The sequence below is a fragment of the Erinaceus europaeus genome, chromosome 13 (genome assembly GCF_950295315.1).
Source record: "Erinaceus europaeus chromosome 13, mEriEur2.1, whole genome shotgun sequence".
Classification (NCBI taxonomy): Eukaryota; Metazoa; Chordata; class Mammalia; order Eulipotyphla; family Erinaceidae; genus Erinaceus; species Erinaceus europaeus.
In genome coordinates, this window is record NC_080174.1 from 55,832,982 (window position 1) to 55,847,679 (window position 14,698).

General features: G+C 37.4%; 1 protein-coding gene across 16 annotated transcripts in view; it reads right to left on the reverse strand.

The window, feature by feature from the left end:
- ELAVL4 (ELAV like RNA binding protein 4) overlaps positions 1 to 14,698 on the reverse strand; it is a 164,852-nt gene that overhangs the window by 51,113 nt on the left and 99,041 nt on the right. For all 16 annotated transcript variants that reach the window (XM_060205918.1, XM_060205914.1, XM_060205915.1 and 13 more), the window contains one exon: positions 12,143 to 12,383. In XM_060205918.1, the coding sequence (XP_060061901.1) occupies positions 12,143 to 12,383 (241 nt within the window). The remainder of the gene's footprint in view (positions 1 to 12,142; positions 12,384 to 14,698) is intronic.

Sequence of the window (14,698 nt, forward strand, 5' to 3'; positions counted from 1 at the left end):
CACTGACTGGAGGAGAACACTGAGAAAACAGAAGGAAGCTGAGAACTGGTTCTAATTTTTAGGGTGAAGACCAGTCATTTGGTTTTCCTTCCTATTGTCCAACTCAGGATACTAGAAATGGAGTACCGGCCAGGACACAATATAGAAACTACCACTAGGAAGAATGAAGTAGAGGACTGAAGTTCTTATTCATCTGCGCCCAAATGTGGGGCCTGAGAGGAAGAGGAAGTCTGAAGATACACAGAATATATTAATAGCACTAGCCTTGTTCAGAGCAGCAGGCAGAGAAACCAACTTCGGAACACTTCCTTGGCACAAAGGTTAGACTCAATATTAGTGAAATGGAAATTCCATTCAGATGATTTCTCTGTCTCAGTGCTTATCCTGGCCAAACAAATAAACCAAATCCATCAATCCAATTTGGGTACAAGTCAAAAAAGATGAGAAAATGAAAACTCTATTAGGTAATTGTAGCCTTTTTACCCCACTCTGTATTATCATCAGCAGTTGTTTTCACATTTAGAGGTTGATAGGTTATAGTGAGTATGACAGAAAGGAGGAGGATGGGAATCCTAGTTATTAGCTGAACATGAGATAAATGTTGTAATTAGGTATTTCTCCCCAATGTAAAGAAAAGTCATCCTAAGTAGTCTGTTACTTCTTAGACAAGTCACTAAGTTACAATTAAATTACTATGTTTTCGTTTGATCCTCTTTTGTAATTTTATACCCAGTTCCCTCTACTGATAAGATCTATAAATTTATGGATATTTTACTTTTAATTCTTTCCCATATCATCTCATCAATAAGACAGAAAGAGGAAGCAGAAAAGCAAACAAGCAGAAACAAAAATAAAAAGGAAAGGGTCAGGGAGCTATCACATTGGTAGTGGCCCAGATATGCATGCCTGAGACCTCACAGGTATTAGGCTCAATCTTTGGCACCACGAGTCAGAGCTATGTGTAGCATTGATGTCTCTCATTTACTGATGAAAATAAATAAAATACATTTTTAAATGAGAACAAAATATATCAAGTGAAAACAAGAAGCCAAGAGTCCTTAATTAAAGTCTTCTTTGGACTGCACTGACCTCATCTGTAAAGTGAGTATGAATTGTGTATATATTGACTGCTTTAATAAGTTTAGAGGAAGTACTGAATGCAAAAGTCCTTAAAACAAATATGGATGGAAAATGTTAGAGATGATAAAATATACATCTCAGGCTCATACTGCCAATAAAGTTATTTAATCTAATTTAGGGTATTCATAATAAGAAATCTCATTAGAGGCCAAAGATAGTAGTTAAAATAACTACTACCTTAAAAAATATTGCCACCAGGGTTACTGGTGGTGCTCTGCACCTGCATAATGAATCCACTGCTCTGTTTCTCCTTTTTAAAAATTCTTTTATTTTAATTTTATTATTACTTTTTTTCCCTCCAAGATTATTGCTGGGGCCTAGTGCCTGCACTACAAATCCACTGCTCCTGGAGGCTATTTTTCCCCTTTTGTTGCCCTTATTGTTTATCATTGTTGTTGTTATTGCTGTCATTGCTGGTGGATAGGACAGGGAGAAATCGAGAGAGGAGGGAAGACAGAGAGGGGGAGAGAAAGAAGACACCTGCAGCCCTGCTTCACCACTTGGAGGTGACACCCCTACAGGTGGGGAGCCGGGGGCTCGAACTGGGATCCTTGAGCCTGTTCTTGTCCTTTGTGCCATGTACACTTAACCCACTGCGCTACTGCCCAGCCCCCTATTATTACTATTTTATTTGACAGAACAGTTGGAAATTGAGATGATGGGGGAGACAGATATGGATAGAGAGAGACGTAGATACTTGCTTCACCACTCATGAAACTTCCTCCTTGCACATGGGGAGTGGGGGCTTAAACCTAGGCCTTCATGCATCGTAATAATTACTCTTAACCAGATGTATCTACTTGGTGTTAACAGGAACTCACAACTAACCAGAAATTGAACTATGAAACAAGGGCCAAGCAGAAATCCAAACACATAAAGATCAGTAAGCAACTGAAGAAGGTGAAAACAGAATCACTGACAGAACAGGTACTGATTAGTGAGATGAAAAGTGAATCTTAAATATTAAATCTTCAAATTATCCAATTCCTTTGGTTTAGATTAGGTTATTTATTAGCACAGTACAAGAAATATAAACTTCAGTGTTTAGAGACCTGGGTTCAAATCTCAGCTCCACCACTTATTACTTAATCTTTTTGAGCTTCAATTGTTTGACTGACATAATACCCCACAGAGCAGTCATGATTGATGCATTCACTATCCTTTGAAGATGTTTCTGAAGCTTGATTCAACTGCATCTTCCTCACTGAATGTTCTCCTACAATTTAATCTTTGCCAAGTCCAAGACTTCTTTCTATTTGACATTTGATCTGAAACAACCCTTCCTATAGCTATCTTTTTCTCCTCTGAACATCCACAGGTGACATGGCCTTTATCTTCTTTCAGCAGACATAGTTGTAACATAATAGAAGGAACATGGGCATTGCAGTCAGAGCTGTAATACTAATCTCCATCTAGTTGATTAAAAAACCTTAGCTTCCGGAGCTGGGCGGTAGCCCAGCGGGCTAAGAAGCACATGGGGCACGAAGCGCAAGGACCAGTATAGGGATCCCAGTTTGAGACCCTGGCTCCCCACCTGCAGGGGAGTCATTTCACAGGTGGTGAAGCAGGTGTGCGGGTGTCTGTCTTTCTCTTTCCCTCTCTGTCTTCCCCTCCTCTCTATTTCTCTCTGTCCTATCTAACAATGACAATATCAACAACAACAACAATAATAACTACAACAACAATAAAAATAAGGGCAGCAAAAGGGAAAATAAATAAATCTAATAAAAAAGTAAATAAGAAACCTTAGCTTCCTCCTCTGTAAAATAGGGTTAATACAGTTGATTCAAAACCTTGGCTCCCTCATCCATAAAACAGGGATAATACTACTAATCATGCATAACTCATACAAAGCTTCAATGAGATAACATTGGTACTAAGCCTAGCACTGTTGCTGACACAGAATAGATATATTTTTTTCATGCTTACAAACTTCACTGCTCTGTTGAATTTATTAGTGCTTTCTTCTCAGTGAAGTTAATAATCACTCAGGCAGTGTGATTTTTGGCATTGGTGAAAAACAAAACAATCATAATGGAAAAGGTGAATATATTGGACTGTGTATCATAGGCAGGTTCCCAGCTTCTCCTAGAACTGTAGGTTGCTGTAAGGTCCCCAAAGATGTCCTGCCTTTCTTTACTCACTAGCCCTGCTAGTGGCAACATATGGGCACAAACTATGTCTTATGTTCTCTGGTTTCCTTATAGACCGTGATACAGAATTTAAGAGGAATGGAAGTACCATTCATTTGGTCTAAGAGCATACACTAAATAAATACTGTTGGCTGATTGAAAGGGTTTTACAAATATAAAATCCTTGCAGAAGCGTGTCACCTGTATCTGAATTTTATCTTCTCTCCAAACTAGAAATATTTCTTCCATCAAAGTTCAATTTAGGACTGTAAAGAAAACAAATGGGCAGCATAAAGATCTTTAGTTCTAAAATGGAATAAAAGGCAGATACAGAGTTCATCAGTTAAGGGCAGGGGCAAGTGGAATGGTGGGACAGACTGAGAAAGAAAAAATCATCACTACTAAACCTCATAGATGACAAGAAAAAAATGAAGTTCCCATTAACACATTTCAGAAAGCACTTTCCTCCTACTCTGAAGCTGATGAATTACATTTTTAGATAATGTGTGGAAATTTCAGTTTGACATTACCTTCCTGCTAAATTCCTAGTCTCAATCAACCAGGCAGTTCTGTAAAGAAGGGGTGGAGATGAATGAGTGTGTGTGTGTGTGTGTGTGTGTGTGTGTGTGTGTGTATGTGTGTTGTTGGGGGAAGGAGAGGAGGTTGGGTGAATAGGGAATTGGTCTTAGGAATCAGTCAGCTAACGTACAGAAATAGAAAATCCTTAAAATACCCAGGGCTGATTCACATTCTAGGTAAAAAATTCTTTTGAGACATCTCTCTTGGGGATAAGAATACTTTGTTACGGTTATCCGAGTTCGGAAACAGGGCAGAAACATCTGATTTGGAAGAGAAGATAAAGGAGAAGATAGCCAGGGGGTAAAAGAGAACCATACCTGGCCTTTAATCCTGACTACTGCTATCCTGGGGGGAAAAAATGTGTTGAAAGAAGCAGAATGTACCTGCACAAAATCTGAATCTCACAGGTCTACTCAATTGCCAACCTGTCCTAATTAGAAGGGATGAAAGGTCTCTGGTTGCCCATGATGAGTAACTAAGAAGCACAATGATTACATGGTATACTGTTGCACTTAAAGTTCTGATGTTCCTAAATTCCCCTTAATAAGGCAGCCTCATAGTTCCTATATTATGATTCCATTAGATTGTCAAATCTTCATACCTTAAAATTTTCATTCCCCCCAAAACAATAATCACTTCTCCCCAAAACAGATCAAAATCTTTTACCCTTTATAGAATATGTATAAGATGTCAGCAAAGAAGTGATAAATAAAATAACAGATACAAATCTGATTGGGTTTCCTCTGAATTCAGAAGGTACACGGACGGCACTGTAACCAACACATTTTCAAAATCAGCAAGAAAAAGTGCTGATAAATGCTAGTGTTTCCTTTACTCTTCCCACCACTAGCAAACATTCCTTTGATGTACATGTAGAAAAGTTCATTGAGCTAACCAGTATTTTGGGATTTTCTTGGATATGCATAACTGAGGCTGGATCTTAAGTATGCTTAAATCTAAGACAACATTTATCTCAACGTAGTACTTGCAAAATAAAGAGAAGGAAAACATACTGAAGGGCATTTCCTGAAATGAGAAAGTCTGAAGTTAGAAACCACTTGAGTCTTTTCTGCCCTTTCTAGGTGGGTAGGCTCTAATGTATTTAATTTTAAAAAGCACTGATATTTGCTTTTTAATGTGTAATATACTACTTTTCAAAAAAAACTATTATGAACTCTAAGTTTCCACTGTACTAAAATATCATTAGCTTTAGGTAATATAAGTAACTTAAGTTTGGGAGAACTTCCCAAAGGGGAGAAGTTGCTGTAGTATTTTTAGGGGGAAATGTCAAACTTTAAATTGGACAATTCATTAAACAGCCCTAGCTTCAACTTCTAGCTCCCCTACATGAAAATTAAGTCATTTTGTGTAGCTATTCAATAGCCCTTAAGCCCAAGTTTCTCTCTATATAAAATGACTGTCTTGAATATTATTTGAAACTTCATCTACTGATTTCAGCACAATGCTTAAAATAGAGTAAGTGTTCAATAAACACTAGTTATTATTGTGAATCTCTGAGAAATTCCAATTTACTATTGAAATGAGTAACTATATTTAAATCACTTATTATAGTGCCCAGAACACACATAAGGCACACAAAAACACACAAAAGCTGCTGCTATTATTTCCATTTGTCTATGTTGGGTGTTATGCCAAAAAACAAAACAAAACAAAACAAATCACCTTACCATTGAGTTCACATTTAATGAGTGAATTCAGAGCACTTTAATGTTTTGAATTTTTTTTTTCTTCAGAGTTTTTTGTCTGTAAAGGTATCTCAGAAGCAGAACTCAACCAAATTTCCATGGGGTTCCTGTAAGTTCAGGTCCCTAGGTAACACAAAGCAATCCACAACACTCACTTTCCTCTCTCTATTCACCCCTAAGAATATATCCTATGAAATGCCTCCTGACTTCAACACTCTAGCAGATACACCTCCCGACCCCCCCCCCACCACTGCTGTTGTCCATGTCCCACAGATTGCTTACTGAGAGGGACACACAGAATTATTAGCACTTTCACAAATCTGAGAAAGAACAGAAATTACCAATTGCCTAGTATCACCTAATCGAAATATAGTTGGGGCTCCTCTATTTGAGATGAGATTTCAGATACAAAGTTTGGGACAAAGTAATCACCCTGCTGGGTGGGGATAGATAGTATACTGTTTATGCAAAAAGACTCTCAGGCATGAGGCTCCAAAACCCCAGGTTCAATCCCCCTGCCCCCCAGCCCCTGCACCACCATAATCCAGAACTGAGCAATGCTCTGGTAAAAAAGTAAGCACCCTGATGTCCATAGTAGTGAAGTTTTTGTTATTGTTGTTCTGCTTTTTCCACTGAATGATAACATTAATTAAGCCTGAAATATGAGTTACAAAGAAAGAGATGAAGAGACTGGATAAGGTAGATTTAGGAAATGTTTAGTTTGTCTGCTGAGGTATAAATCAAACCAACTTAAAAAAAAAAATTTCTCATTTAGCTATGTTTCATTACCAAACTTCTTAACAGACTGCTGCTTCCAAGAAGGGATGTCACAGTTCTACTTCCTATATCCAAAGAATAGAAGAATTAAAAAATATATAATAATAATAATAAAATAAAACTTTTAGCTCAGTTCAACAATTTTACTTTTCTCTACCTAAATTCTAAACCCTTCTTTCAAACATTGACCAGTAGTTCTAACTAGTACATATGCCACCTTTTTCAATAGATTCAGTTTTATATTCAATAAAGTTCAGTTTGTACCACTCTGCTCTCAGATCCTTTCAACTAGTGCCCCTTCTGAGTTCCCACTTGCCTAAAATGAATAGAAAACTACTTTTTTAAAATGATGGCTACAGACAGAGAGGAATCAAGAGAGAAAGGGGAGATAGAGAGTAAGAGAGAAAGAGAAACATTTGCAGCACTATTTCGCCACTTGTGAAGCTTCCTTCCTGCAGGTGGGGACTGGAGGCTTGACCTCAGACCCTTCTGCATGTTAGTGTATATGCTTAAGCAGTTGCACCACCATCTAGCCCTGAAAGCTACTCTTAAAAACTATACTGTATGGGTACAAGGAGAGTGAAATCAAATAAAAATGTACTTCTTTTTATCACCATGTTACGAATAATTATACAATCTAGATATATTTAGATTATTGTACAGTGATGTGTTATGGGCATGTTTCTTTGCTAGTTTCTTTTTATTATTTTTCTATTCCTTTTGGAGAGAAATAATAATATGATAGATAACCACTAAAATGCAATTTAGCATTTTAGGTCACATGTTTCCTTCCTTAAAATATTGATTATCAAGGAGCACAGCCTCAGTAATGCAATCTCAAAGCCTGAAAAACAAAAAAGACAACACGAAAGAAAAAAGAAAACTAATCTAATTTTCTGTACTGCATGGAAATAATGTAACTTTTACCAGGCATTTGCTGGGTTTTGCCTGAGCGTCTAGTTTACAAGAACTTGTATGGGCCACATGCCACTTCCCTTCTATCACAGGATGCTGTGGGTGGATAAAGGACAAAAAGAATGTGGATTCCAGTGCCATCGCATGTCTACAGTTGCACATTAAAGCAACTTGGGACACACGCTTTCTCTCCCTGATGCCTAGATTATCCTGGTAACTGTCTTTTCCCAATTGGAAAAAGAAAAGCTAATATTTTCAAGGAGACAGTAAACAGAGATGTCCAAAAGCACTGTAAAGTAATTCAAATCTGGCACCTTTAGTAAATTTGGCTCTACTGTAAGGTTGAGTTATATCCTCTGAGGATGGAAAGTATTGTTATCTTTGCATTTTGCTATACACAGTCTTTTTTAAAGTTACAGTGCATTAGGTGGGCTCTCCAAAGAGTAGTCAGCACCTCCCACCATACTCAGAGGAACACAGTGTTTCACTGTGTCATGGGGTGAGGCTTAAGCAAAAATTTGCACTTAATCTGGGAGCAAAGGGAGGGAGCACCCTGCACATGGTTCCACACAAAGATCCTGCTTTTGAAACTGGGAATGAATCCTAATTCTTCCACCTGCTAATAACAGTGCTGCCTGGAGAAGTTACTAAACTTTACTAAGCTTTAGTGTCCTCATCCAGGAAGACGGAGGTTGTTCTCAATGTTAAATGAAACAAGGTATATCCAGTGCTTAACAAGCACTTGGCACAGAGTAAGTACTTGATAAATGATGACAATTATGCCCTCAGCACTACAACACTTAAATCCATGCCCAAATTTCTGCTGTCTGTTTTCAAATGCAGAATTTACTAGCAACCCCAGTCTAGAGTGAAAGCAGCCTACTACAACACCATCCTCAAAATCTCTGTGGGTATTTCTCTATCCCTTGCTCCTTCTCTTATCTCCTCCTGATACCACCTTTCTGACCCTGCCCTCTCTCTTTTTCAAATTTTATAAGCCAGGATTTTCTAAGGGAATCTATTAGATCATTAAATTCTCTTATGGAGTGGTTTGGGGTGGAGGACCTTAATCTTGATTTCTTATCTTTTTGCCACTCCCCATCCCCCAGTCCTCCCACTGGATGTTTAGAACTCCTTGTAAACTTCACAGGATCAAGATGCATTGAGATCTGTAGGAGGTGTTGGAGGAAAATAGGGGACCAGGATGTTAAAAATCAGGGCAACAAAAATACCTATGATGTCATTTACCCTGACTTCTGAACCACCAGCAGCAGCCTTTCGACTTGCATGGTGTGTTACCTCACCTTTGCCAGTCTGTGTTATGATTTAACCCCCAATGGAAGCCTCAGAGGGTCTTCTGTTAGAGTGATTTCCATTCCTCCCCCTCTTCCCCAAAGCCCAATCTCTCCCTCCTCTGACTTTTAGCGTAGCCAATTAAACCTGAACAACGGGTGGATGGAGGAAATATGCTGCATCTATGGAATGGTACAGCAGGGACCAGTTTCACTGTTAATTTAAAATGCTAGAATTAATTAGGTAGTGTAAATGAAGAATTTAATAAGCACTCTTTACAACCACAAGCTCTACTTTTATTAAACACTTCTACCAAATGAGGGCAAATATCTCTGGTCTCTCTATATTTCCTTGCCTCATTCCCACAAGTTTTCTGCAAATAAAATTTTTTATTCCCCTGAACTAGAAAAGTTATAATTATGCATAATTATAAATTTATGTCTGAACTGTAGTTCTGCTTTCAACCCATAAACTTCTTTAAGCTCAGATGCTACTGTATGTCTTTGCTTTAGCTGGAGAGGGTGCTAAACAAACCAAAGTTGACAATTTTGGTTTTGTATACCAAATTAAAGGCTGTCTTCGAAGCTGTCATTCCTATTCAAGTCTACTCGGTGAACTACCAAATTAGCATTCTTTCAGTAAAGGAATCTGCTTGTTTAAACATGTGTCTTTAGAAAACAAGGAACAACACCATGAATCAGAGCATTTCAAAAATCTCTCTATAGTTCTAAGGGAACTCTTTTGAAAAGGTGATTAATAATATTCACTAGTATAGCTAACAGAGTCCCTGTTTAAAAGATAAAACTGCACCAAAATACATTTTCTATACAGAAGTGGGAGGAAGAATCATATGGTGAACTGGTTTTAATTTGGTTTGAATTATCATAGTATTATATAAAGATTATTCAGGAATCTAAACACTGGCTTTCTGAAAGCATAGGCAATTCTATTAAAGTATGGCTGATCCAGTGCTCTGGGACAAGATAATCAAAGCTTTGCCCCTATTTGGAGACTTTGATATAATTTCTCTGTTCAAGTCACTCTCCTACAAGCACACAAGCTTCATCTATAATAGTATGCCCCACTTATTGAGAGAGACTACTATATAGTAGGTACCATGACAGGCAGAATATATCCAATCTCCTATTTAAACTTCACAATAAATACTTTGCAGTATTTTCAGATGAGAAAATTATATCAGGAGGACTTGTACTTTTGATAATTATGTGACTTGTACTTTTGATAATTATTTTAGTTTTGTGATTTTGCAAAATAATTTATATGAGAGAGTTATATGTGAATTATAATGGGTAAATATGTAGCATGCACATATATTGTATTCTCTGACTTAAAGTCAGAGTGAATATCTTCCCTAAAATGTACGTTTTTCTTATATAAACCAGTTAGTTAAACTGTCTAGAGAAAGGGAAACAAAAGTCAATACTTAGAAATGACAAATTTTCAAAGTTGAGTATGAATGATTTCAGAAGTGGAGTATCAGAGAGCAACGACCTCACTGCCATCATAATACAGCCCCATATTTTTCTTAAGAAAATATTTTAATTTCTAGGGCTGGTAAGATAGCTCACCTGGGAATGGGCACACATGCAACCCAGCTTCCAGTCTGGCCTCCAGCATACTGTAGTGTTTTTCTCTCTTTTCATCTGTCTCTCTGTCTCTGTTTTTTTCTATCTGAAAAAGCCAGGAACAGTGAAACACTAGTAATAGAACAAAACAAACAAAAAAACAACAACAATAAAAAACAGCAACAACTATAAAACAAGCAAAACACCTCTTTTATACCTTAGTCCCAGGAGGTCCCAGATTCAATCCCAGTTACCACCATAAACTAGAGAAGAGCAGTACTCTGGGCTCTCTCTTTTATTAAAATATTTATAAAAAATATCACTTCTGGGAGTCGGGCTGTAGCGCAGCGGGTTAAGCGCAGGTGGCGCAAAGCACAAGGACAGGCATAAAGATCCCGGTTCGAACCCCGGCTCCCCACCTGCATGGGAGTAGCTTCACAGGCAGTGAAGCAGGTCTGCAGGTGTCTATCTTTCTCTCCTCCTCTATGTCTTCCCCTCCTCTCTCCATTTCTCTCTGTCCTATCCAACAACGATGACAACAACAATAATAACTACAACAATAAAAAACAAGGGCAACAAAAGGGAATAAATAAATTTAAAAAAAAATCACTTCCATAAAGGACAACTACACAATGGCTTCACTCATATGTGGAATATAGAGATTTGAACACACAAATATGAAGGAAAAAAAGTTAACCTATATCCAGAATTGTGGGAGAACTATAGTGGTTATCTAAGGGAGTGGGGGACACAGACCTTTGGTGACAGAAGCTTGACAAACTATACTCTTAATGGAAATAAAAAGGCACAGGAAACCAAGAAATGTTATGCATGTACCAACAATTGTATTTATAGTAAATCATTCATCCCATAAATAAAAAAATATATATGGAGGTAAAGAGACAAAGAAAAAGACATCATAGAACCAAAGCTTTCTTTAAGGTTATAGAAATCAGACTCAAACCTGGGTCATGCCAAGTGCTCTAAGTGAGCTATCTTGCCAGTCCAACTCATGTTATTGTTGAAATAAATTCATTTAAGATTAAAAAATAATCTAACTTATATTAAAATTACAGGAAAGTTTTCTCCCAAAGAATCATAGCATCGAGAAGCCCAGAAGGTGGCACAGTGGATAAAATGTTGAACTCTCAAGCACTGTATGTGCCAGAGTGATGCTGTGGTTCTCTCCTCTCTCTCTCTCCCTCTCTCTCTCTCTCTCGCTCTCTCTCTCTCATAAGTAAATAAATATTTAAAAAAAGAAATATAGCATCAGTATCTGACAGACTTTCAGTTCTCAATGAATGGTTGCTGATTAGGAAAAAAATCTGACTCCAAAACCTAAATATTAAAGTTGTATCTCAAGTACTGAAGTGAATTGTTTCACTTGCAAGTAACAAATATCTGATTTCTCAAACTGTGTCTCCAAAAACAAAAAACAAAGTATCTTAAATACAAGTCTTCATTAAATATGTCCCTTTTACTACAGGGTACTTTATTCCAGAATAATTTGCTATCCTTAGGGTCTATTTCTCTTCAGGGACAATGGGCGGTTGTGTTCCCCTTCAGCAAGCCCACAACGTTCCCCTTTCAGACACTGCATCAGACACAGAAAAACATGAGACATACACAAATCAAATGTTTGAGAGGTAAAGAATAGAGAAAAACCAGCACAGAAAGCATCTGGAAGGAGGGCAGGGGGCAGAACTGAGGACTAAAGAACAAAGTGAAGGGGAATAACTGATTTTGAATAAATGAGGATAATATCAAAGAATTACTTCACATAAAATAATCCAAGGAAACTTCAGAATCTTCATTTAGAGTACTACTTATCTGCTATGTGACTTTATGTGGCATACATATGTGTGCGTTTATGGTTTTGTATTCAGGCTGTCCTTGCCTGCAGGGTATGTGCTGCAGACAGACACATGCTGCATGCACATGTCTGTTAAGATCTGTATGTCTAATGGAACGAGTGTAGCTTCGAATCCCATGTCTAGAATATTAAAGAGCATACCTGTAATTTTGTCTCTCACGAGTTTGCAGGATTCTATTTCACCAATGCTCCCAAAGAGACTCCTGAATTCCTCTTGGGTCATATTCTGGGGTAAGTAGTTGACTATGAGGTTGGTTTTGCTGTCATCTGTGGCTGCCCCTGTCTGCATAGGAGAAGGACAGTTTCTATTGTTGCTGGAGGGTCCATTGCTTGTATTGGATGTCGGGCCATTTGATACCTGAGGCTCCATGGTGCTAATTATCTAAATACAAATAAGAATAATAAAAATTAGCCTTTTGAAATCTCAAAGACACAATTAAAGTCTATTTCAAGATTCTATTTTTTTTAAAGGGAAGAGAACAAGATAAAGCAAGATGGAAGAGTAGAGACTGGGTTGTGAACACAGCCAATTTAGAAGCATGTTTTCAACCAAAATGTAAACTCCCCTTGCTATTTTTAGGCCAGCCCAAGGATTTTGAGCACAGACTAGAATGCAGTGGGAACTCTCCCATTATTTTGTTAATGAAAAGCTAATTCCTGTTTTCATTACACAATCACTCTCAGAAATGTATACTTAAGCCACACCAAATTATAATTAAAATGTAAAGTAATAATCATGATTAAAATTATAGTTCCATTAAAGCTGAAAAAGCTAAATATAGAGGGCTATGCTCACAAGATCAAATACAGTACCTGTTTATTAGCCATCTCATAAAGTAAAATGACATTAAATTAAGTGGGGCTATTCCACATGGGAAGGGTTTAGATTTTTACTAATGCTAAATCACTGATCAAACTTCAGACTTCATAAGCATGTTAGTGAGATGCAAAGTTATTTAGTGATTTTTTTTTCCTCCAGCCACTCAGTTATAGTTTCTTCAGAATCCTTAATACAATAAATTTTAAAAATCATGAAGGAAAAGTTGTCTTTAGTTTTCAACTAAAAGTTTAGGTCCAACAATGCCTGAGGCTGTCTTCTCTTGCTCAAAAAAGACTTTCCCTGGATTTAAATATATAACTGAGGGTAAGGGAGGTAATAGCAAAGTAGAGACTTTCATGCCTGAGGCTTTAAAGTCCCAGTATCAACCCTCCTTCCCCCATGAGCTAGAGCTGAGCAGTGTTCTTGTAAACTAATAACTAAATAAATAATAAAATAAAAATATAAGTAAATGAAGGTTTCCATATGTGAACTGCTTCAGGCAGCACATAAAGGAATAAAGAAGTGTACACTTCTTAGTCTATCAAGGAACTTCAGTCAGAGGACAGAGACAAATAAACAGTTCACAGGACAATGGTATGCAGGAAAGGAACAGCAATCAACTGTGTTTGAAGGATGGGGAATTCAAAGATAGGACTGAGAAGAATCTGCTAGAAGAAGACTGTAAGTGAAAAATGGGCTTAAGTTCTGGTGTCAAGTCATGAATATGTCCTAACATCACAAGTCACAAATCTGCAGAGTCAAAGGCACTTAAGGGAATAAAATCTAGTTCAAAACTCTTGTACCTCAGAGAAATTTCAGGAGATATCTAGCATCTTCTTTGCCATCTCAGGAAAGTAGGACAAAGTCTGGGCCTGCATTCAGTTTTCCTGCTCCAAATGTACTCTATCAGTTCTACTTTTCTATTCTATTCTTTCACCATTTCTTACTCTTTCTTCAAGATATATAAGTTCCATCTCCTCTGGATCATAATCACCTTGGGAATGGAATCCACTAGCTGTGTAAATTTAAATGTTATCAGTCTTTGTTTTTTTTTCTTTGAAAATCGGGAACATTTCCTCTTGACTTTTGAGGTAATAACAAAGTTCTTATAACATGTTCAGGTATGTGTCTGAACATAAGCACTATCACTGATACTTAGTAAAGTCTTTCTGCCAATCAACTGATATAGCTCCTCTTAGTGACCACTTACAAGAAGGCAAGGAGACATTCTGTTATTTTCCACATTTATAGTTAAAGAAACCATGATCTAGCAAGCAGATTTCTGAACAGTAATTTTCATCATTCTTTCTTTTCTTTCTTCCTTCCTTCCTTCCTTCCTTCCTTCCTTCCTTCCTTCCTTCCTTCCTTCCTTTTTTTTTTTTTTATCAGAGCACTGCTCAACTCTGGCTTATGATGTGGTTGGGGATTGAACCTGGGACTTCAAAACCTCAGGTATGAGAATCTCTTTCATAAGCATTATGCTATCTCCCCTGCCCACTTTCATGATTATTTGGCTGCTCAGAAAAATTTTTGGAAAAGATAAAGCATATATGAAGTTAAGTGTACTAATTTTAAGGATACAACTCAGAGCGTGTTTACAAAGTGAACGCAACTCACACAGGAGTAACCACCTATAAGATTATGACACAGAACACTACAAGCATCCTAGAAGTCTTCCTCATGACCTCACCCCCATCAATCACACCATCCATAAAGTTATCACTACTTTACCTTCTGATCTATAGATCTGCTTTATCAGGAATCACACAACTCATGTATATTAGGTCTGAATGTCATTCATTTTGTTAGCAGTAGGGAGGATGCTCGCCATCGGTATAGAGAATCTCATTACATAAAAATATTATAGTTTAGTGGCT